Below are 24,681 nucleotides of genomic sequence, written 5' to 3'. Positions count from 1 at the left end.
TAATTTCCTTGCAAATTTGTTCCTCTATATCTTTCCCACTAGTTGGTTGCCTCTAGAATACACCCAGCAATGTAATGGTACCTCTACTGTTTCTACTTCTAACCAAATAGATTCTGTCCGTGACCGCTCAATTACATCCTCTCTCTCCAGCACTGTAATGTTCTCCTTAATACTGCTACCCCTCCTCCTTTCTTTCCTTCCCTATTTTTCCTGTATCCAGGGGTATGTAGTATCCAGTCCTGCCAGGTTTTTTGAGCCAGGTCTCCATTATCTGCACAACATCATATTTCCACATGGCTATCTGCTTCTGCATCTCACCAACCTTATTGACCACACTCAGTGCATAAATTTAGCCCATTATTACCAGGCTAATTCTAAACATGCAACAACCCATCAGCAAGGCAGCAGATTTGATCCAAATGTCGGGCTCCAGACTATCCTGTAATATTTCCCCCTGCCCTGTCGATTTGAAAAGTAAATGCGCAGTTACCTCAGCACGAAGCTGGAAAGTCAGGTCTTCCAGTTGCCCTGGAAACGCGCATGGCCCGCCCCTCTGGCGCCGGCTCGGGCACTCCTTGCGGCGCGCGGCTGCTGACGTTAGCGCAGGTAGGTCGGCGCGAGGCAGCGGTAGTGGCCAGCGGGTTCCGTGGAAGAAGCGGAAACAAGTTTTAAACTGAGTCAAAGTCCCAGATACTGACATGGCAGCCACGGCCATTAGGTGAGTTCTGCTGACTTCCCAAAATGTGGCCTTAAAGCGGTTGCGATTCCAAGATTGTTTTAGGAACTGGGGACCAAGGATTTCCTGGAGCGGAAGCCGAGGAGAGGACGGGCTGTTTCTACTTGGTGGAGCCGGTGCGATCAGCAGCGGGATATCGGACCGACGTCTACTGAGCACTGCCGCCCGATTACAGAGGTGAGACACGACCGGACAACAGCATAGCCAGCACTGGCCTAGTACCGGGATGGGCCTGGGTAGTGTCTGATGAAAGTATGGTAATCATGGTGATTATTGTGTAATGTGCAACAAAGGAACATGAAACCATTGACTGTTGCCAGATCCCATGTCACGTTGCTTAGGTGAGCTGAAGCTTTAGAAGAGGAGGAGGATTATGCCAAGAAAATTAGCAGGGCCATTGACACCAGCATATAAAACCGAGGCCCTGCTTTGCCCTTTCAGGTGAACGTGAAAATTCCATGGCACTATTCGAAGACCAAGGGAGATCTCCAATATATGTTTATTATTCAACAAAGATCATTAAAATAGAGTATGTGGCGATTGATCTCATGGCTGTTTGTGCGACCTTTGTTGTGCACACTTTGGCTGACACGCTTGCTCACATTACAACAATAAATATTATTTCAGGAAATAGTTCATTGACTGCCAAGTGCGTTGGGACGTTCTAAGGTCATGCATGACAGGCATTATGTAATTATGATTTATTTATGATTAGAATTGAGACATTCCCACTTGGTGACCTCTTTGATTCCTGTAATGTAAGTGATACTTTCAACAGCAGCTATTCTGGAAGTTGGCATAGGGGCAATGTTTTTGAAGAGATCAAAACGTCTTATTAAATTGTTGAGTGGACATGGTGCAATTATCTACAATTTCGAATAATTAGATTCAATATTTTCTTGCTTGGCTTGCAAAATGTGAGAGTTTTTCCAAGTACACTTAGGTTTACGGGGGAGGCGGTGCCGTAGTGGTAATGTCACTGGATTAGTAATCCAGAACCCAGGCTAATGCTCTGGGGGCATGGGTTCGAATCCCGCCATGGCTGATGGTGAAATTTGAGTTCAATTAATAAAAATCTGGAATTAAACAGCTAGTCTAATGATGAACATGAAACCATTGTCGATTGCTGTAAAAACCCATCTGGTTCACTAATGTCCTTGAGGGAAGGAAATTTGCCGTCCTTACCTGGTTTGGCCTACTTGTGACCCCAGACCCTCAGCAATGTGGTTGACTCTTAAAATGCCTGCTGAAATGGTCTAGCAAGCCACTCAGTTCAAGGGCAACTAGGGATGGGCAACAAATGCTGGCTTAGCCTGCGATGCCCACATCCACAAGCAAATAAAAAAAAATTCTTTTAGTTCAGTGTTGCCCATGTTAGATGTGGCTAAGTTGGAATCCAGAGGTAGTTAATTACATTTCTGGTTAGTAAATTAAAAATCAGTAATAAATAATGTTGTGGTCATATGATCTCAGTAGTCATTGTTAAGCACATATACAAGTACCTATATTGTGTGAGTATATGTAGGATATTTTCCAATAAAAATATGCATATGACTACAATGGTATTGACAGCCATATGTGCAGCAAGGCAGTAATTTGCATTGGACAACAGTGTTTTAGCTGCATATTGAGACAGCTTATGGTGTGGTTTGGATTTTTTTCTCATCTTGAGTACATCTTCAAATGGTATATTACACTTATTAAAATTTTAATACTTCAAAAAATTAGAAAGTTTGAAAATAAACTACAATCAAAAGACTCATAATATAAGCAATAGGAGCAGGAGTAGACCATTCAGCAATTCGAGCCCACTCTGCCATCCAGTAAGACCATGACTGATCAGCTACCCCATCTCCACTGTTACGACCATGTGGTGCGATGTGGGTGGTTCCCACTGTTCAACTCCCCACCTGACCGCAGCAAGTATTCTGTGATAAGGGTTTAACCCCTTGGTGTTTTATTTTTCAAATGAACAGACAGCGACAGCTTTTCTTAGTAGAAAATCAGTTGTTTATTGATCAATATGCCTTATCCTGAAATTGTCGCAACCACATCCACTCATGCATTTGCTCCAGCACACACATGCAAGAGGAGACAGATAGGGAAGGAAAAAAAGGAACGTGACTTTTAGTGGGCAGTGTGTGGTCATGATAAACCTGTTGGATTCTCTTGTAAATCAAGTTCTCGATGGGTGCAGGCCTGAGATGATTGTAGATTTCCCTATTGATTGAAGAGGATGGGTCACTGCTGGATTCTGCAGTAGGGCATGTGCCTTCTGGCTTGCTGGAACACAAGCTGCTAGATCTGTCTCTGTCTAGGATTTTTTTTTAAGGCAAAGCAGTATTACCTCCCACCTCCTGCTCCTCTACTTCGCATGGTGATTGCATCATGACCCAGGATGTGGCCACCTCACACCTTCTTTGTTTCAGAGGAAGACATTCAATTCTGGAATATTTTTAGGTTGGGATGTAATTGACACCTTCTACCTTTGAGGATTTGTCCTTTGTCTTTGTTAGACAGTTGGAATACACAAAAGGGGCCATTTTGAGATCATTGTTCACTTTTTAGAAAAAAATCAAGTTTCATTTTTTTAAAGACAAAGTCAGTTTTTTATAACTCTCTTCAGAGTTAGTCCATCGTTTGTATCATCGCACATCTGGTGTGCGTGACACCTCCCCCAAAAGGGAAAAAATGAAATTCCTTAGACTTCATTTTTATAGGTTTAGAAAGATGGAAAAAAGAAACATTAAGAAATTTTGGGGTCACACCATGGTACGCATTCATTTTATTCACTCTTCCGTCTTACAAGTGCTACAGCTGGCATTGCTTGTAACAGCCATTTGAAGTTCAAGTTTAAATTTTATCATCCTTCTGGATGAGGTACCATCAAAAATTACATTTCTTTTCTTGCGTATTGCCAAATGGGGAAGTAGTTTCTCTCACACTAGTTTGTACTACTTTATGTTAATCTCCAGGACCATGTGATTTGTTGGTGAAGCTTATAGTATGCAAATTTCTGCTACTCATGTGGCAAGGTTCCCTGTTTGTACAAGCTTTAACCCCTTATCTACTGCTTCTACGATACATGGCATTAACCATTCAGGTTCTGGCACATTGGCAGTTCTTATTTCTGGGGAGGTAGTCATTGATATATTGCTTTTTAGCCCCTACGAGTCATTGGGGATTTCCTCCTGCCCCTTGTTCTTGCTGAGCTCTAAATTGTTAGGTTTGATAAAAGGACAAAGATAAAGCAGGAGCAAAGGTTCTAAATTGGGGGAAGGCAAATTTTACAAAACTGAGAGGTAACCTGGCAAAGGTGGACTGGGTACAATGACTTGAAGGAAAATCAGTGGCAAACCAGAGGGAGGCATTCAAGAGCAAGATTCTACAGGCACAGTGTAGGCATGTCCTCACAAAGATAAAGGGCGATACTGCCAAATCTAGAGCTCCCTGGTTATCTAGAAGCTTACAGGGTAAGTTATTTGGGCGGCGCAGTGGTTAGCACTGCAGCCTCACAGCTCCAGCGACCCGGGTTCAGTTCTGGGTACTGCCTGTGCAGAGTTTGCAAGTCCTCCCTGTGACCGCCGGGTGCTCCAGTTTCCTCCCACAGACAAAGACTTGCAGGTTGATAGGTAAATTGGCCATTTTAAATTGCCCCTAGTGTAGGTAGGAGAATGTAGTGGATGTGGTAGGGAATATGGGATTCATGTAGGATTAGTATAAATGGGTGGTTGTTGGTCGGCACAGACTTGGTGGGCCAAAGGGCCTGTTTCATTGCTGTATCTCTAAATAAAGCAAAAAAAAAGCTTATGATCACAATAATCTTAATATTTTAAAAAACATAGAGGAGTATAGAAAGTGCAGGGGTGAAGTAAAAAAGGAAATTAGAAAAGCAAACAGAGGACATGAAAAATGATTAGCAGGTAAAATCAAGGAAAACCTGAAGATGTTTTATCAGTACATTAAGAGTAAGAGGATAACTAAAGAAAGGGTAGGGTCTATCAGTGATGTACAGGAGAACTTATGCGTGGATGCAGAAGATGTGGGCAGGCTTCTTAATGAGTTTTTTGTCTCTGTCTTCACAGAGGAGAAGGTTGATGCAGAAATTGTAGTTAAAGAGGAGGAGTGTGAAAAATGAGATAAGCATAATGAGAGAGAAAGTGCTTGAGGGTCTGACATCCCTGAAAGTGAATAAATCACCAGGACTGGATGTTTTGCATCCCAGGCTGTTAAAGGAAGCCAGGGAGGAAATAGCAGATGTGCTGAGGATCATCTTCAAATCACTAGATACAGGCGAGGTACCAGATGATTGGAGGTCTGCGAACGTTGTACCATTGTTTAAAAAGGGGGCGAAGGATAAGCCAGGTAATTATAGGCCAGTCAGTCTGACCTCGGTGGTGGATAAACTATTAGAATCTATTCTGAGGGACAGGATAAACTGTCACGTAGAAGGCATGGATTAATTAGGGATTGTCAGCATGGATTTGTTAAGGGAAGGTCATGTCTTACTAACTTGATTGAGTTTTGTGAGGAAGTAACAAGGAGGGTAGTGCAGTGGATGTGGTTTATATGGATTTTAGTAAGGTATTTGACACGGACCCGCATGGCAGACTGGTCAGTAAAATGAAAGCCCATGGGATACAGGGGAAGGTGGCAGGTTGGATCCAGAATTGGCTCAGTGACGGGAAACAAAGGGTAGTAGTCGACGGATGTTTTTGTGAATGAAAAGCAGTTTCCAGTGGTGTTCCACAGGGCTCAATGTTGGATCCCTTGCTGTTTGTGGTATATATTAATGATTTGTACTTAAATGTGGGAGGCATGATTGGGAAACTTGCTGACGACACAAATATTGGCTGTGTAGTTAATAGTGAGGAGGAGAGTCGTGAACTCCAGAATGATATCAATCGTTTGGTTGAGTGGGTGGAAAAGTGGCAAATGGAATTCAATCCTAAGAAATGTGAGGTGATGCATTTGGGGAGGGCAAATAAAGCGAGGGAATATACAATAAACGGGAGGATATTGAGAGGTGTAGAAGATGATAGAGAGAATTTGGACTGCATGTCCACAGGTCCCTGAAGGTGGCAGGTCAGGTAGATAGTAGTGAAGAAGGCATATGGATTGCATTCCTTTATTGGCCGAGGTATAGAGTACAAAAGCAGGATTGTGATGCTGGAGCTGTATAGAGTGCTGGTTAGGCCACAGCTGGAGTATTGCTTGCAGTTCTGGCCCTCTCTTCCCTCGCTCGCTCGCCCTCTCTCGCTCCCTCGCTCGCTCGCCCTCTCTCGCTCCCTCGCTCGCTCGCCCTCTCTCGCTCCCTCGCTCGCTCGCCCTCTCTCGCTCCCTCGCTCGCTCGCCCTCTCTCGCTCCCTCGCTCGCCCTCGCTCCCTCGCTCGCCCTCTCTCTCTCGCTCGCCCTCTCTCGCTCGCTCGCCCTCTCTCTCTCGCTCGCCCTCTCTCTCTCGCTCGCCCTCTCTCTCTCGCTCGCCCTCTCTCTCTCGCTCGCCCTCTCTCTCTCGCTCGCCCTCTCTCTCTCGCTCGCCCTCTCTCTCTCGCTCGCCCTCTCTCGCTCGCCCTCTCTCTCTCGCTCGCCCTCTCTCTCTCGCTCGCCCTCTCTCTCTCGCTCGCCCTCTCTCTCTCGCTCGCCCTCTCTCTCTCGCTCGCCCTCTCTCTCTCGCTCGCCCTCTCTCTCTCGCTCGCCCTCTCTCTCTCGCTCGCCCTCTCTCTCTCGCTCGCCCTCTCTCTCTCGCTCGCCCTCTCTCTCTCGCTCGCCCTCTCTCTCTCGCTCGCCCTCTCTCTCTCGCTCGCCCTCCCCCTTCCTCGCTCCAGCCCCCTCTCCCTCCCTCACTCGCCCTCTCACCCTTTCTTCCCCCCCCGCTCGCCCTCTCAAAAAAATCTTTATTAGCAGAGGCAGAGGGCTGTATATTAGTTTGGAGGTGGGGTAGGAATGGGTTGCTGTTGTGATGTCGGGAAACCTGGAAATAGGTCAGGGAGGTGGGTGGTGATTTAACGAGATAGCCTGTTGGGCCTGGAGGTTACATGCCTATTCCTCTTGGCCCACAGACAATCCTGTAAAGGATTCAGCCCTTCTCACCTGGGTTTCCGGAGCCCTGTTAAAATGAAAGCACGCAGCCTTTTTAAAATATTTAAATGACAAACCCACTTGCTGCAAGCAGATTGGTCACCTGCCCCTCATCCCACTTCCGTTAAATCTGGAACTGGGCATTTTTGAGGCAGGTTGTGTTCATGTTTCAGATTTTTAGCATTTTAAGCTCCCACACAAACCAAACTCACCTGTTTTTGGGGGATTAAAATTCCCCCCACAAAGGATACAAGAAAGGAGGCCATGCCAAATCTTTTTAAATTGCTGCTTAGGCCTCAGCTGGATACTGTGTTCAACTCTGGACACCACATGTTAGAAAGGATGTCAAGGCTTTAGAGAGGGTGTAGAGGAGATTTACTAGGATGGGAGCAGGGATGAGGGACTTCAGTTATGTGACGAGACTGGTGAAACTTGTATAAGACACTAGTTTGGCCTCAGCTGGAGTATTGCCTCCAGTTCTGGGCGACGCACTTGAGGAAAGACAAGAAGGCATTGGAGAGAGTACAGAAGAGATTCACAAGAATGGTTCCAGGGATGAGGAATTTCAGTTATGAAGATAGATTGGAGAAGTTAGGACTGTTTTCCTTGGAGAAAAGAAGGCTGAGAGGTGATTTGATAGAGGTATTCAAAAGCATGAGGGGTTTGGACAGAGCAGATAGAGAGAAACTGTTCCCACTCTTGAAAGGATCGAGAATGAGAGGGCACAGATTTAAAATATTTGATAAGAAAAGCAAAAGTGGCATGAAGAAAAACTTTTTCATGCAGCGAATGGTTAAGGTATGGAATGTGCTGCCTGAGAACGAGGTGGAGGCGGGTTCAATTGAAGCATTCAAAAGGGAATTAGACAGTTATATGAAAAGGAAGAATGTGCAGGGTTATGAGGAGAAGGCAGGGGAGTGGAACTGAGGGAATTGCTCTTTCGGAGAACCAGTGAAGACATGATGGGCCGAATGGCCTCCTTCTGCACTGTAACGATCTTGTGAAACAGAGGGTTTTCTCCCTAGAGCAGGGAAGGTCAAGAGAAATTTTGATAGAAGTGTTCAAAATCATGAATGGTTTTGACAGAGTAAATAAGGAGAAACTGTTTCCAGTGGTAGAAAGGACCGTAATCAGAGGACACAGATTTAAAGTGATTGGCAAAAGAACCAGAGGTGACATGTTGTAAAAATTTTTTCACACAGTTGTTATAATCTGGAATGGAAGGCTGGTAGAAGCAGATTCAATAATAACTTTCAAAAGGGAATTGAATAAATACTCAAAGGGAAGAAAATTACATGGATCGTGTAAAGAGCAGGCACAGTGTACTGAATACCAGCCCCCCGTGCTGTATCATTTGATGATTTTGTGATGTGGAAATGGTGGTCCAGCAATGAAGACATTAGAATCTAGAGATGACAGAAATATGGATAAGTGACAGTGAAGTTGAGGTATATTTGGAAGAAAGCGGTGTTGCAGGGATGGAAATATTTGTCCATGGCGTCCAGTAAGGCATGGGGCTTGAAGCTTATTTCTAGGTCGAACAGGATACCATTTTTGCAGCCTATTTCTGCCTGAACTAGTGACCGGGGAGGGGGATAGAGTTAGTGACAAGGGAGCCATTCTTATGATGCGAGCCAAAGACTAGCTTTGATCTTCCCAATTTGTTTATTTGGAACTAATTTTAATTCATCTATGACGATGCTGGGCAGGCAATCTGACACAGCTGAGGTGATTGTAGGTTTGAGGTAAGTGGTGGGATTTGGGCATCCCCTACATGCTTGTGGAAGCTGACCCCATGCTAGCAGACCATGTTGCCCAGGGGGAGCATACAGTGGAGGAGTCCAAAGATAGATCATTTAAGGAACATCATAATTGATGGTGCAGGGAAGAAAGCTACTGCTGGTGATGTGCTGGCTGGCTTTGAACAGCTAAGTATGAAACCACTTTTTTTGGACAGTGGATGAGAAAAGTTTAGTCAACTTCATCAAATACTATGACAAATTTGAGGTGTACAAGGCAGGATAATGCACAGTCACAAAGGATCGCATTCAGGATTTTGGCAAAGCAATCTTGGTGCTTTGAGCAAGTGGGGGCTCTTATTGTTAGAGGAAAATGATGAAAATATGGTATAATAAAGAGAAAATATAATGTCCAACATATACAGAGCTAGTGAAAAAGGGAAATTTATTTGAAGTTCTTGACTGCATGTTTTCATTTTTGTGCCATCTCAAAATGAAGTTGATATGAAGATGTACAATTTTTTAATCTGACCCCTTTGCTAATGAACCAATTTACATAGTAGTATGTGTATAGGGGCACGTCTCTGGGAATTAATTTAACCAAGATGGGGCATGGAGGCTGAATAAAAAGGACTAGCAACTTTCAATTAATAATCTGAAGACAGAATTTTACAGATGTAAATTGTATTTCTGTACTCTTTTAAAGACATAGTACATATTTAAGCTTATTTAAATTTAGGCAGGAAGTACTAATGATGGGTTAACAGTGTTTTTAAACTAATAGAAACAACCACTAGTAGTGGTTCCCACTGAGGTGTAGCAAATTGTAATTATTAGATAAATTGCCCTGCAACCTGCAATGTGCCCTTGTCATAGACAATGTTACATTTTAATCTATCTGAAACAATTCAATCTCAACATTGGTATTATTCCCAGTCCCCTAAAAAAAAAAACCTATTTTAATAATCTCTTTCCTGATGATCTGCTGTTCAACAGCAAATCTTAAAGCCAAAAGTTTTAATGTTCACTATTTAGAGCAAAATCATATACATGTTCTTTATATACACTTTCAGCCATTGAAAGTTCATAGGATTTACAGCACAGAAGCAGGCCATTTAGTCCAACTGGTCCGTCAGTGTTTATGCTTTCTTTAATTCAATCAACAACCCTTTAAAGTTTCAGAATCCTGCTCAGTGTAAAATAGCGACAGCAGTGGTGTCAACAGCAATCATTGTGACACTCAACTAAGCAATTCTCCTCACCTTGACATAACTACCTTTATTTTACCCTTCAGCTAACTTCTTATCCATTCCCGAGATGTATCCTGAATTACCACCATTCTGAACTCAGCCCCTTGTGTGGAACTTTGTGAAATACTATTTTGGAAGCCTAGGTACACCACATAAGGCTTTCCACAGTCCTCAGATCTTATCCTGACTCCCTCGATTTGCTGTTTTCGTGTCTTCACACTCTTCACTTGGATATATATCAGATAATGTGTCTAGTTCTCGTCACCACTCTTACTTACTAAACAACAATTGGCACCTGTAATTTCATCCCTTAACTCCTCCCCAAATTTACAATTTGCCAGAAAGCAACCACCATTATTAAAATATGATACATCTATGTCGATTTTACATCCTGGGTGGGCATTTTGTGGGCGGTGTATTCGATGTGAGGCCCAAGTATCATTTCCATATTCCCAGTGAGCAGCTTGGTGGTCAGGGGGTGAGATTTCTGTTGGCTCTGACAGAGTTCAGCTGGAAATTTTATCTGTGAGAAAGGTTGGATGTGCCAGCATTAATGCTGCTCCTGACCCCACAAATTTAAAAAAAAAACTGTTCAGAAGCAGCCTGCAGTTGCCCCTTTATGGACCACTGACAAGGCTGCTCGACGTCCTGTATCAATGGATCAATGGGTAAGGTATGCGTGATGCAGGCTTCGCCCATTGTTACCTCAAAATTGTGTCTGGGTCCTTTGTATGATATAGAACACCAACCAGGATATTGGAATTAGGCTCCAGCATGAAACAAATGGATGTCTGGATGACCCATTCAGAAATCCCAACCGAAATGGCAGCGGTGGGAACAGGCTGTTAAGTACATCTCTTCAATTTTCAAGCTGCTACCACACCGGTCACATCCAAGTGGATAGAGTTAATATCATTGTGGTATTTATTCCTTAGGCCAACATATGTTTTTCATAAGCCTGGAAAGATCTGCCAACTTTTGTCCCCTCCACTGCTTTCCCGTAGGCTTCGAGTCCATTTAAAAAAATATTTATAGGTGCAATGGTTAATTTCTGGTACTTTATCCAAGTGGCTATTATTTGTGTGTGCATTGACAGTGAGTGTCAGAGTGCTGTTTTCCCACAGGATATCACAGCAAAGCCTGATCCTTTCCCCACCTAAGGTATGTGCATGCTCTTCCCACAAGAATTGCTGGATCATCAAGAGTGACAAGCCAGTTGATTTTTTTTTCTCCCTGTTTTCTTTTCTGGGTGGCATTCAGTAATGTGAAGCTCTTTCATTGCTTTCATTCATGTGTTCAGTAAAACAACTGTTTTTCTAAAACTCCAAGGTTATAAGTTGAAATTCTACAAAGGTTTTTATGATTTATTGGTGAAAGCTACCTTGAAGATTTTTATCTTCAAAATTCCTTCAATATTAATATTTATTTAATGCTGTTTTATCATTTAAACCTCTACTATAACATTTTACAAATTCCGTTCAGTTGATGTATGTTAGCATCTTTCCACTTGGTGTCAGTGAAAAATAAGTCATTCATTTAACTTCAGCCAGCAAAGCAAACCTACCTATTTTGTATTTGTTCTCATTTTGCAGTTCAAAAGATAAAGTGACAGTCGATTTTATTAACCGTGATGGGGAGAGACTTAGAGCAGAAGGAAATTTAGGCGATTCTCTTTTAGATGTTGTTGTTAATAATAACTTGGATATCGATGGCTTTGGTAAGTTGTGTTTTTAATTCAACGGTATTATTCAACTGTGGTCTCAAACATAAGTTGCAATTCAAACTCTATGACTCCTGTTTAATCACAATGTTAGAGTCAGAGTCATTTACGGCACAGAAGGAGGCCATTCGGCTAACGTGTCCATACTAACTCTCCATGGAGCTATTCAGTCAGTCCCACTTGCCTGCTCAATCCCCGTAGCCTTGCAATTTCCTTTTGAAGTCATTGGTTGTCTCTGCTTCCATGACCCTTTTAGGCAGCGAGTTCCAGGTCATAACCACCCATTGCACAAAAAAATTCTTCCTCATATTCCCCTGCATCTCTTGCCCAAAACCTTCAATCTGTGTCCTCTAGTCCTTATACTATTAGTTAATGGGAACAGTTTTTCCTTGTCTAACTTATCTAAGCCTGTCATAATTATATTAAATCTCCCTTCTATATCCTTTTGTTCTAAGGAGAACAAATACAGCTTTTCCAACCTAGCCTTGTAGCTAAAATCCCTCATTCCTGGGACCATTCTAGTAAATCTACTTTCACCCTCTCAAGAACCCTCAGATCCTTCCTAAAGTGTGGTGTCCAGAACTGGATGTAACTTTCTAATTGTGGCCTAGTCAGAGCTTTATAAAGGTTCAGCATAACTTCCCTGCTTTTGTACTCAGTACCTCTATTTCTTCTGCCAAAATGCATCACCTCACACTTCTCTGTATTAAATTCCATCTGCTACTTGTCTGCCCATTCTGCTATTCTGTATGTCCTGTTGCAGTCGATTGGTATCATCCTCACTGTCTGCCATACCTCATTCGCAAATTTCGAAATTTTACTCTGTGTTCCAATATCCAAGTAATTTATGTTTATCAAAAAAAGGCACTGACCCTTGGGGGATACCACTGTCTACCATCCTCCAGTCTGAAAAACAACCATTTACCATGATCCACCATTTTCTGTCCTTAAGTCAATTTTCAACCAAGCTGACACTGACCCTCTAATTCCATGAGCTTCAATTTTGTTAACCAGCCATTTATGTGGTACTTTGTCAAACACTTGCTTAAAATCCATATAGATGACATCCATTGCTTTCCCTTCATCAACCTTCTCTGTTACTTCATCAAAGAATTCAGTTTGATTAGTCAAGCACGATCTGCCTTTACAAATCCGTGCTGGCTCTCCTTAATTAACTCAAAACTCTTCAAGTGCCTGTTAATATTTTTTTCTCTGATTATTGTTTCTAACACCTTACCCACTCCTGATAAACTGACCAGCCTATAGTTACTAAGAATGTCCTTACACCCTTTCTTGAGTAAGAGATTGCCACTCTCCAATACTTTGGCACCTCCCCCATATCTAGGGAACATTGGAAGATTATGGCAAGCCCTTCCACTATCTCCACTCCCACTTCCTTTAGCAACCTGGGATGCAAGGCATCTGGACCAGGTAACTTAATGACTCTTAAGCACAGCCAACCTTTCTAGAACATTCTTGCTATCAGTTTTCACCCCATCCATGATCTCTACCACCTCCACTTCTACTGATATTTTGTCAGCATCCTCTTCCTTAGTAAACACCAATGCAAAGTGCTCATTTAGTATTCTTGCCTTGTCCTGCGCCTCTAAGCATATGTATCACCTTCTTTGTCCCTAATAAACCCCACCCACCTCTACTGCCTGCTTACTGTTTACCTGCTGGGAGAAGATTTTTGAGTTCCCTTTTATGTTAACTGCTATTCTATTCTCCTATAGTCAGAATCGGGAGAATTTATAATGAGGAATAGAGAAATGGTAGAGAAGCTAAATGATTACTTTGTGTCTGTCTTCACTGGAAGATACAAGAAATCTCACAGAATTAGAGATCCAAGGGATTAGGGGGAATGAGGAATTGAAGGAAATTAGTATTAGTAAGAAGGTTGCATTGGAGAAATTAATGGGGGCGAAGGTTGATAAGTCCCCAGGACCTGATATTCTACATTCCAGAGTGTTGAAAGAGGTAGCTATGGAGATAGTGGATGCATTGGTGATCATCTTCCAAAATTCTATAGATTCTGGAACGATTCCTGCAGATTGGAAGGTTGCAAATGTCATCCCACTATTTAAGAAGGGAGGGAGAGAGAAAACAAAGAATTACAGACCTATTAGCCTTACATCAGTAGTAGGGAAAATGTTAGAATCTATTCTAACAGATGTGATAAATGGATACTTGCCTAATAATGATCTGATTGGGCATAGTCAACATGCATTTATGAATGAGAAATCATGTTTGGCGAACCTGTTGGAGTTTTTTGAGGATGTTACCAACAGAACTGATAAAGGGTAGTCGGTGGACATAGTCTACTTGGATTTTCAGAAGGCTTTTGATAAAGTCCCTCACTAGAGATTGGTTAGCAAAATTAAAGCACATGGGACAGGAGGTAATATACTGGCATGGATTAAGGATTGGTTAACAGGTAAAAAGCAGAGAGTAGGAATAAACGAGTCATTCTTGCGTTGGCAGGCTGTGACTAGTGGGTACCGCAGGGATCAGTGCTTGGGCCCCAGCTGTTCACAGTATATATCAATGATTTGGATGTGGGGACCAAATGTAGTATTTCCAAGTTAACGGATGACACACAACTAAGTGGGAATGTGTGTTGTGAGGAAAATGCAAAGCGGCTTCAAGGGGATTTGGACAGACTTAGTGAGTGGATAAGAACATGGCAGATAGAGTATAATGTGAAAAAATGTAAGGGTATCCACTTTGGTAGGAGGAACAGATGTGCAGAATATTTCTTAAATGGTAAGAGGTTAGAAAGTGTAGATGTACAAAACGACCTGGGTGTCCTTGTCAATAAGCCACTGAAAGCTAACATGCAAGTGCAGCAAGCAATTAGGTAGGCTAATGGTATGTTAGCCTTTATCGCAAGAGGATTTGAGTACAGGAGTAATGAAGTCTTGCTTCAATTGTATAGAACCTTGGTTAGACCGCACTTGGAGTACTGTGTGCAGTTTTGGTCCCCTGACCTTAGGAAGAATATTATTGCTATAGAGGGAATGTAACGAAGGTTCACCAGACTTGTTCCTGGGATGGCGGGACTGTCCTATGAAGAGAGATTGGGGAAACTGGGCCTGTATTCTCTAGAGTTTCGAAGAATGAGTTGCGATCTCATTGAAACCTACAAAATACTTAAAGGGATAGACAGGGTAGATGCAGCTAAGACATTTCCCCTGGTTGGGGAGTCTAGAACCAGGGACACAATTTCAAAATAAGGGGGAAGGCACTTGGGACAGAGATGAGGAGAAATTTCTTTACTCAGAGGGTTTTGAATCTTTGGAATTCTCTACCCCAGAGGGCTATAGAAGCTCAGTCATTGAATATGTTGAAAGCAGAGATTGACAGATTTCTAAATACAAATGACATCAGGGATATGAGGATAGTGTGGGGGAAAAGGGCATTGAAGTGGATGATCAGCGATGATATTGAATGGCGGGGCAGGCTCGATGGGCTGAATGGCCTACTCCTCCTATATTCTGTCTTTGCCAATCTTATTTTCTCTTCACTTGCCCTGTCAAATTATGGTATTTGGCATGGTTCACCTGACATGCATTAAATACATGCTCTTTTTTTTTTGTTTCATTATATTCTCTATATATCAAGTCCACAGGAGTGGCACAGTGGTTAGCACCGCAGCCTCACAGCTCCAGCGACCTGGGTTCAAATCTGGGTGCTGCCTGTGTGGAGTTTGCAAGTGCCTGTGTCTGCGTGGGTTTCCTCCGGGTGCTCCGGTTTCCTCCCACAGCCAAAAGACTTGCAGGTTGATAGGTGAATTGGCCATTATAAATTTCCACTAGTATAGGTAGGTGGTAGGGGAATATAGGGACAGGTGAGGATGTGGTAGGAATATGGGATTAGTGCAGGATTAGTATAAATGGGTGGTTAATGGTCGGCACAGACTCGGTGGGCCGATGGGCCTGTTTCAGTGCTGTATCTCTAAATCTAAAAATCTAAAATCTATCTCCCTCATCATCCAAGCAGCCCTGGCTTTATTGCCCTTGCTAGAATGTGCCGAGCCTGTACTTGAAATATTTCCCTGTTAAAGATCATCCATTGTTCTGTTACAGTTTTTTCTGTCAATATTTTGTTCCATTTTACCCTGACTAGATCTCCTCTCATCCCATTGACATTTGCCCTCTTCCAGTTTGGAAGTTCTACTTTACATTGTTCCTTGCTCTTTTCTCCATTATTACTTTAAAACTTATGATACAGTGATCACCCACAGACACTTCGCCCACCTCATTCCCTGGCATTAACTCCAGCATTGCCTCCTTCCTAGTTGGACCGAGAACATACTGGTCAAGGAAGTTGACCTGAACACATTTGAGAAATTTCTCCGCATTCCCTGCTGTTACAAACGCATGGACTTTGTAGTACGGTCATGTTTTACATTTAATGCAGTGTAAAATGGACATTCGGAAAAATGCGATGTCTCTCAAATTCTGCCCAGAGACAAGCCAGGGGTCTTGGTTACCATGAGAACAAGGAATCCAGATGGGATTAGCATCCTTGAAAGTTGATAAATCACCAGGGCCAGATAACATGTACCCCAGGCTGTTAAAAGAGGCAAGAGAGAAAATAACAGAAGGTCTGACCATCATTTTCCAGTCCTCACTGGATGCAGGTGTGGTGCTGGAGGACTGGAGAACTGCTAATGTTTACCTCTGTTTAAAAAGGGAGCCGGGATATACCGAATAATTAAAGGCCAGTGAGTCTAACCTCAGTAGTGGGCAAATTATTGAAATCTATTCTGAGACACAGGATAAACTGTCACTTAGAAAGGCACAGGTTAATCAAGGACAGTCAACATGGATTTGTTAAGGGAAGATCTTGTTTGACCAACTTGATCAAATTTTTTTGAAGAAGTATCAAGGAAGATAGATGAGGGTAGTGCAGTTGATGTGGGTTGCATGGATTTTAGCGAGTCTTTTGACAAGGTCCCACATGACAGACTGGTTTAAAAAAATAAAATCCCATGGGATCCAGGGAAATACAGCAAGGTGGATACAAAATTGGCTCAGTGGCAGGAAACGAAGGGTAATTTTTGACGGGTGTTTCAGTGACTGGAGGGCTGTTTCCAGTGGCGTTCCGCAGGTCTCAATACTGGGTCCCCTGCTTTTTGTGGTATATATTAACAATTTGGACACAAATGTGGGGGGCATGATCAAAAAGTTTGCAGACGACACAAAAATTGGCCATGTGGTAGATAGCGAGGAGGATAGTTGTAGGCTGCAGGAAGATATTGATGGTCTGGTCAGATGGGCAGGAAAGTGGCAAATGGAGTTCAGCCTGGAGAAGTGTAAGGTGATGCATTTGGGGATGTCAAACAAGGCAAAGGAATACACGATTAATGGGAAAATACTAAGAAATGTAGAGGAAGTAAGGGACCTTGGAGCGAGTGTCCACAGATCCCTGAAAGTAGCAGGACAGGTCAATAAGGTGGTTAAGAAAGCGTATGGAATCCTTTCCTTTATTAGCTGAGGTTTGGAATATAAGAGCAGGGAGGTTATGCTGGAACTGTATAACTCATTGGTTAGGCCACAACTTGAGTACTGTGTGCGGTTCTGGTCACCTCATTACAGAAAGGATGTAATTGCACTAGAGAAGGTACAGAGGAGATTTATGAAGATGTTGCCAGGATTGGAAAAATGCAGCTATGAGGAAAGATTGGATGGGCTGGGGTTGTTCTCCTTGGAACAGAGAAGGCTGAGGGGAGATCTGATGGAAATGTACAAAATTTTGAGGGGCCTGGATAAAGTGGAGGTGAAGGGCCTATTCACCTTTAGCAAAGAGGTTAGTGACTAGGGGACATAGATTTAAAGTGATTGGTAGAAAAATTAGAGGGGCGATGAGGAAAAACTTTTTTAGCCAGAGGGTAGTGGGGTCTGCAATTCACTTCCTGAAAGGGTAGTTGAGGCAGAAACCCTCTTCTCATTCGAAAGGAGTCTGGATATACACCTCAAGTGCAGTAATCTGCAGGGCTATGAACCAAATGCTGGAAGGTGGGATTAAAATTGGTGGATCGTTTTTCGGCCAGCACTGACACAATGGGTCAAGTGGATTCTTTCTGTGCCCTAAACTTTCTATGATTCTATGAATGTCCTCAGAAGAAATAAACAAAAAGGACTTGTGCTTTTAGAAGCACAGTGGGAGATCCAACCCACTGAAGCTGGGAGGAGAATGGGACTTTTAACTGCAAGGAAATCTTTTCGATGAGAACACTGTATAATGTATAAATGTGGTGTGTTGATGAGTTTATGGGAAATACCTTTCTCTGTAATTTAGTGTATTAGCTACCTATTTAGTACTGTTTAGTTAATTTTTTTTTGTTTAATTGTTATAATCAAAGTCTTGAGTAAAATCTTATGAGAGTCTTTAATTGGTCATTGGGAAGTTCATATCTCTTGTTTTAAAGTCAGTGGTCTCTACTGAGGTCTTAACAAATTGGGGACTTGTCCAGAATTCGAATCGTTCATAATTAGGCTATAAAATGGGTAAACTCTAGAATTTAAATGAACAAGATTTCACAATTATTTTTGCTGCACTCATAAAGAAAAGTCAGCATGTATACTTTTAATGCTCAAGCCTTAGCAGAGAGAAAAGATTTGGCTCTCAGTGACTTAACACAGTTAATAGTGGATGCGGTAAAGGCTGTAGCGGAGCACATGGGGATTACTTTAAAATCAAAAGCTAAAAGGGCAGAAATTGAAATGTTTGCTTGGCATTTTAATTTTGAGGAGGATAAGTGTGATTTTGGTAGCACTCAGATTGAGTTAGCTAGAATTCGGTTACAAAAGAAGCAACTGGAACTGGGAAGAGAATAGGAAAGAGAGGAAAAGGCAAGAGAAAGACCAGAATAAGAGAGACAGACAATTACAATTTGAAATGAAAAAACTTTAATTTGAAAGGGAAAGGGAAGGAAAAGAAAGAGAACAGCAAATGTGAAAATTGACAGTCTATGAAGTGAGGCTGGAGAAGCTCAAAGTCAGTGGGCGTGCAAAATTGAGGATGACCCAGATGAAACTCCTTGTAGTTTTGATTTGGCAAAGAATATACGCTTGGTACCGAAGTTTGGTGGAGTTGGAGTAGAAATGTGCTTTGTATCATTTGAGAAAATTGCCATGAATCTGGAGTGGCCTAAGTCATCTTGGTCAAAGCTCTTAGAGTGTTTTAGTAGGGAAAGCTTTGGAGGTGTACTCATCTCTTCCAGATGAACACTCAAGGGACTATGACAGAGTAAAGACTGCTGTTGTCAATGCTTATGAATTGGAACCAGAAGCTTAAAGAAAAGATTCAGGAATTTAAAAAAACAGGGCCAGACAAAAAGGGAATTTGCTGGAGAGAAAGAAATGGTGTTTGATAGGTGATATAGGTCAATGAAGATTGAGCAAGACTTTGAGAGCCATAGGGAAGTAGTCCTATTGGAAGAATTCAAAAATAGCAGCCCTTCAAGAATAAAGTCCTACCTGGAAGAACCTAAAGTTGGTAAAATAAGGGATGCTGCAATAATGGCAGATGATTATGAATTGATCCACAAAAGCACTAGTTATAGGCCCCAGTTTGGAAACTTCGAGAGAGGTTGGAGAGAGAGAAAGATTGATAATAAAAAGACCTCTGGTTTTAGAGGACGGGTAAAGGAGAGGACATAGGCAATCCTTAGTGTAGTAAGAAAGATAATCATAAGACTAGGGTTGAGTCGAAAGGACCAATGTGTTAATTTTGTGATAAAAGAGTGCATATAAAATTGGAATGCTGGAAGTTAAAAGGCAAACGGTAGCTATGGTAGGTTTACCGAAAGCCTGTCCTGAAAAGGATGCCCCAATAGGAGTTGCTGCTGGCAATGCAGTAGCCATGGTGATTTTGAATAATGCACAGAGGTGTTTTCCCTTTGTGCTGATGTATTAAATCAGGTTCCTGAATGTTCTAGAAGTTTGTATTCAAGGGTAAGGTCATCTGTGTCTGGTGAGGCAGGCAAGTCAATTGTTCTGCTTAGAAATACAGGAGCAACCCAGTCATCACGGGCGGCACAGTGGCGCAGTGGTTAGCACCGCAGCCTCACAGCTCCAGGGACCCGGGTTCGATTCCGGGTACTGCCTGTGTGGAGTTTGCAAGTTCTCCCTGTGTCTGCGTGGGTTTTCTCCGGGTGCTCCGGTTTCCTCCCACAAGCCAAAAGACTTGCAGGTTGATAGGTAAATTGGCCATTATAAATTGTCACTAGTATAGGTAGGTGGTAGGGAAATATAGGGACAGGTGGGGATGTTTGGTAGGAATATGGGATTAGTGTAGGATTAGTATAAATGGGTGGTTGATGGTCGGCACAGACTCGGTGGGCCGAAGGGCCTGTTTTAGTGCTGTATCTCTAATCATAATCATAAACGGTAGCAAAGGATGTGAATTTTCCTCCAAGTAATTCAATGAATACGAAAGGCCTAGTGCGTTCCATTACATAAGGTTAATTTACAATGTGATTTAGACCCCAGTTCTGTAACAGCGGGAGTCGTCCCTGATTTGCATATTGAAGGGGTGGATTGTTGCTAGAAATTACTTAGCTGGGGATAAGATTTTGGTGTCTCCAGTAGCTTAAGAAAAGCTAGTTGAGGTTGCTGAAACTGAGGTTTTGCAGGAAGAATTTCCTGGAATATTTCCAGATTGTGGAGTGACTAGGTCCCAGGCTCATCGAACTAAAAAATATAAGGCAGACTCAGTGGTTGTAAAGGACAAGCTGGATGTCTGGCTGGTGAAACCTTTTTCAGGAATTTGAGTAGCAAGGCTGAATTGTTGAGCAGAGACAGCATGTTCTGAGTTGGAGGCTGAGAAAATTCCCGAGAGTTGTTATGTCAAGAATGACATTCTAATGAGAAAATGGAGATCTCCCCGGAGGCCCGCTGACGAGGATTGGGCTGTAGTCCATCAAATTGTTCTCCCTCCTTGCTACCGCTGTAAAAATTTTGAGAATTGCCTGTGAGATTCCAGTTGCAGGTTGTTTTGGTATTCGGAAAATGCAGTCTAGGCTTAATGATGGAATCTTACTGGCTGAAGCAGCACAGGGATGTGGTTGACTTCTGTAAGACACATCACACGTCAGATGATTGGGAAGATACAGCCTGCAATTAAGCCATCCCCATTAATACCGATATCTCTTTTTGATGAACTGTTTAGTAGGGTTCTTGTGAATTGTGTCAGACTGTTGCCCGCAACTAAGTCAGGTCACGCTTTTCGCCTAACCATCGTGGATTTGTCCACTCGGCATTAACCTTGAAAAAGATCACAGCGAAAGTTGTGATTGAGGTGATGATTCAGATTTTCACTCTGTAGGTTGCTAAAGGAAATTCAGTAAGTCCAGGTGTCAAATTTCATGTCGGGAGTATTTCAAGAGGTCATGTGTAATTTGAGAATGAAGCAGCTCATATCGTCCGCTTATCACCCACAGTCTCGAGGTGCTTGGAAAGATATCACCAAACCCTAAAGAGTATGATTAAGGCCTATTGTTTGCAGTATTCCCATGATTGGGACAAGGGGATATCACTTTTATTATTTGTCAACTAAATCTAATGGTTTCAGTCCATTCAAATTGGTCTATAGGAATGAGGTTAGCAATCCCCTTAAACTCATTAAGGAGAGACTTTTGGTACAGGAGGAGTCATACAGCACTGAAACAGGCCCGTCGGCCCACCGAGTCTGTGCCGACCATCAACCACCCATTTATGTTAATCCTACATTATTCCCTACCACATCCCCTCCTACATTAATCCCATATTCCCGACCATTCTCCTACCTACACTACGGGCAATTTACAATGGCCAATTTACCTATCAACCTGCAAGTCTTTGGCGGTGGGAGGAAACTGGAGCACCCGGCGGAAACCCACGCGGTCACGGAGAACTTGCAAACTCCACTCAGGCAGTACCCAGAACCGAACCCGGGTCGCTGGAGCTGTGAGGCTGCGGTGCTAACCGTGCGCCGCCCCAAGGAGGAAACATGCCTCTTACATTATGTGAGTTTCGAAAGAGACTCTCAAAAGCATGTGAAATGGCCAGAGAACATCTCAAGGTTTGTCAACATGTGATGAAAACCCAAGCGGATGGAACAGCTAAGGTACATAGATTCCATACGAGACAGAGTGCTAGTTTTTTGCCTTTGCCTGGGAACCATTGAAAGCTAGGTTCAGTGGATCTTACTTTATTAAGAGGAAACTCAGTAAGGTGAAGTATTTGGTTAGTGCCCCAGACAGACTGAAAAATCAAAGGGTGTGTCATGAGTATACGTTGAACATTATCAGCCAGTAAATGTATGCCAAGTGATAAAAGATGAGGATAAGGATAGTGTTGCTTTTAATGGACTGGATGAAGAGGCAGAGACTCAGAGCTCTCAAACTGAACCCCTATGGTGAAACTGGCAAACACAAAAATGTTAGAAAGTTTAGATACAGTTCTACACAATCTTTCTGATCAACATAAAAGGGACATAGCTGAGCTGTTAAGAGTTTAAAGCAGTATGTGCAGATAAGCCAGGTCAAACTCCTCTAGCTATTGAGGGAGTTGATGTAGGGACAACTAAACAGGACAATTTAATATTTAAAAAAAAAGGCAGATGAGGGCGGCGCAGTGGTTAGCACCGCAGCCTCACAGCTCCAGCGACCCGGGTTTGGTTCTGGGTACTGTCGTGAGGAGTTTGCAAGTTCTCCCTGTGACCACGTGGGGTTCCTCCGGGGGCTCCTTTTTCCTCCCACATGCCAAAGACTTGCAGGTTGATAGGTAAATTTGCCATTGTAAAAAATTACCCCTAGTGTAGGTTGGTAGTAGGAAAATTGAGGGAAGGTGGGGATATGAGAGGGAAAAAATAGGATTAATGTAGGATTAGTATAAATGGGTAGTTGATGGTCAGCGCGGACTCGTTGGGCCGAAGGGCCTATTTCTTGAACATCTATGTGATTTGCCTGCACATTTGCTTCTCTCTCTCTCTCTTCCCCCCGCTCCATAGATTATCTCAGTAACGTGATCATATCTTTTTTACTTCTCAGCTGTAATCAAATAGATTCTGTCTTTGCCCTTTCAAGGACATCCTCCCTTTACCCTCAGCTGGATGGCGACCATGAGCGCAGCGCCAGCATGGGGAACGCTGATATCGAGGAGGCTGTGCAGGCTGTGGGCTAGCCTGCTTGCCAGGGTTGCGATCCACTTGTTGACTAAGACGATGCAGATGGAAGCGAACAGGTTCACCGAGAGCCCGATTACCCTGATGAGGTCCTTTCTTAAGTACATTACTACTAACCAATCAATGAAGGTACCCCACCAGCATTCAGATCACTAGAGGACAATGGTGGGAGCTGATGAAATGTTTTATTACCTGCACCCCCTTCCTCCACGCCCTTGCGCCCCCCTCCAAGCTCATCCCCTCGCACTCCCTTCCTCCCACCGGCACCCACCTATCCCTGAGCAGGGGCCCGAACAACCCCACTGCCTTGTGGGCATCTCGGGAGAGACCAAGGCTAAGGGAGTAACCCTAACAAAATCTGGAACGGAACCCCGAAGGCGGACATGTGTCACCTTTGGCATGTTTCCGGCAGTTCCTTCAGCCATACTCCTTTGCTCTGCACTCCTTTGGAGCCCACCAGGAAGGCCGAGAGGGGGGTTTTGACGCTTGGGCAACTCACAACCTCCATACATCCGCCCAGGCTTGCGCTATGGAGAGGTCACTCCATAGTCGCCTCATGGCGACCAAAACAACACGGAAGGCAGCAGTTATGAGTTATAAGTCCAGCTCAATTGGCGTAGAGATTGGGCGGCACGAGTTGCCTTTGTCGGTGGGAGAGGTCATCGCATCTCACTGGACTGCTACCTACCGCCTCAAACCGGGCAGCCCCCGATCAGTAAGGTTCTGTTCCGCCACAGTCCACCTGCTTCAGTGGGTGCTTGGAGCTCAGGGTCATTTCCAGTAACGTGGACTGCAACGCCGCACCAAGCAGCATGACAAAAAAAAGAAAGAAGGTACCAGCCCTTCGTTTTGCAAGCTGGAACATCAGAACTATGTGTCCTGGCCTGTCGGAAGACCTTGCACAAATCAACGATTCTCGGAAGATCGCCATCATTAAACAACAAGCTCAGTAGACTCAATGTGGACATTGCAGCACTTCAGGAGACATGCCTCCCTGCGAGCGGATCTCTAAGAGAGCAAGACTACACCTTCTTCTGGCAGGGTAGGGACCCTGAAGAACCAAGACAGCATGGAGTGGGCTTCGCCATCAGGAACTCTTTGCTCAGCATGATAGAGCCACCTTCAAATGGCTCAGAACGCTTACAGTCATGGATGAGCTGGGTGTACAGCCAACAAAATCGGAACTCAGTGATGCTATTGATTCTCTAGCCAGCGGAAAAGCCCCTGGGAAGGACGACATTACCCCTGAAATAATCAAGAGTGCCAAGCCTGCTATGCTTTCAGCACTCTACGAACTGCTTTGCCTGTACTGGGATGAGGGAGCAGTACCACAGGACATGCGCGATGCCAATATCATTACCCTCTATAAGAACAAGGGTGACCGCGGTGACTGCAGCAGCTACCGTGGAATCTCCCTGCTCAGCATAGTGGGGAAAGTCTTCGTTCGAGTTGCTTTAAACAGGCTGCAGAAGCTGGCTGTGCGTGTCTACCCTGAGATACAATGTGACCTTCGAGCAGAGAGATCCACCATTGACATGCTGTTCTCCCTTCGCCAGCTACAGGAGAAATGCCGCGTACAACAGATGCCCCTCTACGTTGCTTTCATTGATCTCACCAAAGCCTTTGACCTCGTCAGCAGACGGGGTCTCTTCCAATTTTATCTGCAGCACCTGTGGAAGAGTCTGTCACTCTAGAATTGGCCTTTATAGCCACTCCAGGCACTGTTTCACAAACCACTGACCACCTCCAGGCACATACCCATTGTCTCTCGAGACAAGGAGGCCAAAGAAGAATGTCTTCTCTATCAGTAATGCCACCCCACCTCCCTTTCTTTTCTGAACATCTCGTATCCTTGAATATTAAGCACCAAGTCCTCACCAGTTATAAGCCACGTTTTTATTACTGCCGCTACATCATATCCCCACATGAGTATTTGTGCTAGGAGCTCACCAATCTTATTTACCACATTTTATGTGTCTTTGT

The 24,681-nt window shown here is 43.5% G+C and overlaps 1 protein-coding gene across 1 annotated transcript in view; it reads left to right on the top strand.

The window, feature by feature from the left end:
- Window positions 1-563: 563 nt before the first annotated feature.
- The window catches only part of LOC137371318 (adrenodoxin-like), a 60,221-nt gene continuing 36,103 nt past the window's right edge, over window positions 564-24,681 (top strand). Inside the window, 2 exon segments of the mRNA XM_068033702.1 lie at window positions 564-913; window positions 11,396-11,520. Of these exon segments, the coding sequence (XP_067889803.1) occupies window positions 699-913; window positions 11,396-11,520 (340 nt within the window). The 5' untranslated portion in view covers window positions 564-698.

This window comes from Heterodontus francisci, chromosome 6 (genome assembly GCF_036365525.1).
Source record: "Heterodontus francisci isolate sHetFra1 chromosome 6, sHetFra1.hap1, whole genome shotgun sequence".
NCBI lineage: Eukaryota > Metazoa > Chordata > Chondrichthyes > Heterodontiformes > Heterodontidae > Heterodontus > Heterodontus francisci.
The sequence above is the reverse complement of the archived record's forward strand: the minus strand, read 5'-3'. Positions and strand labels throughout refer to the sequence as shown.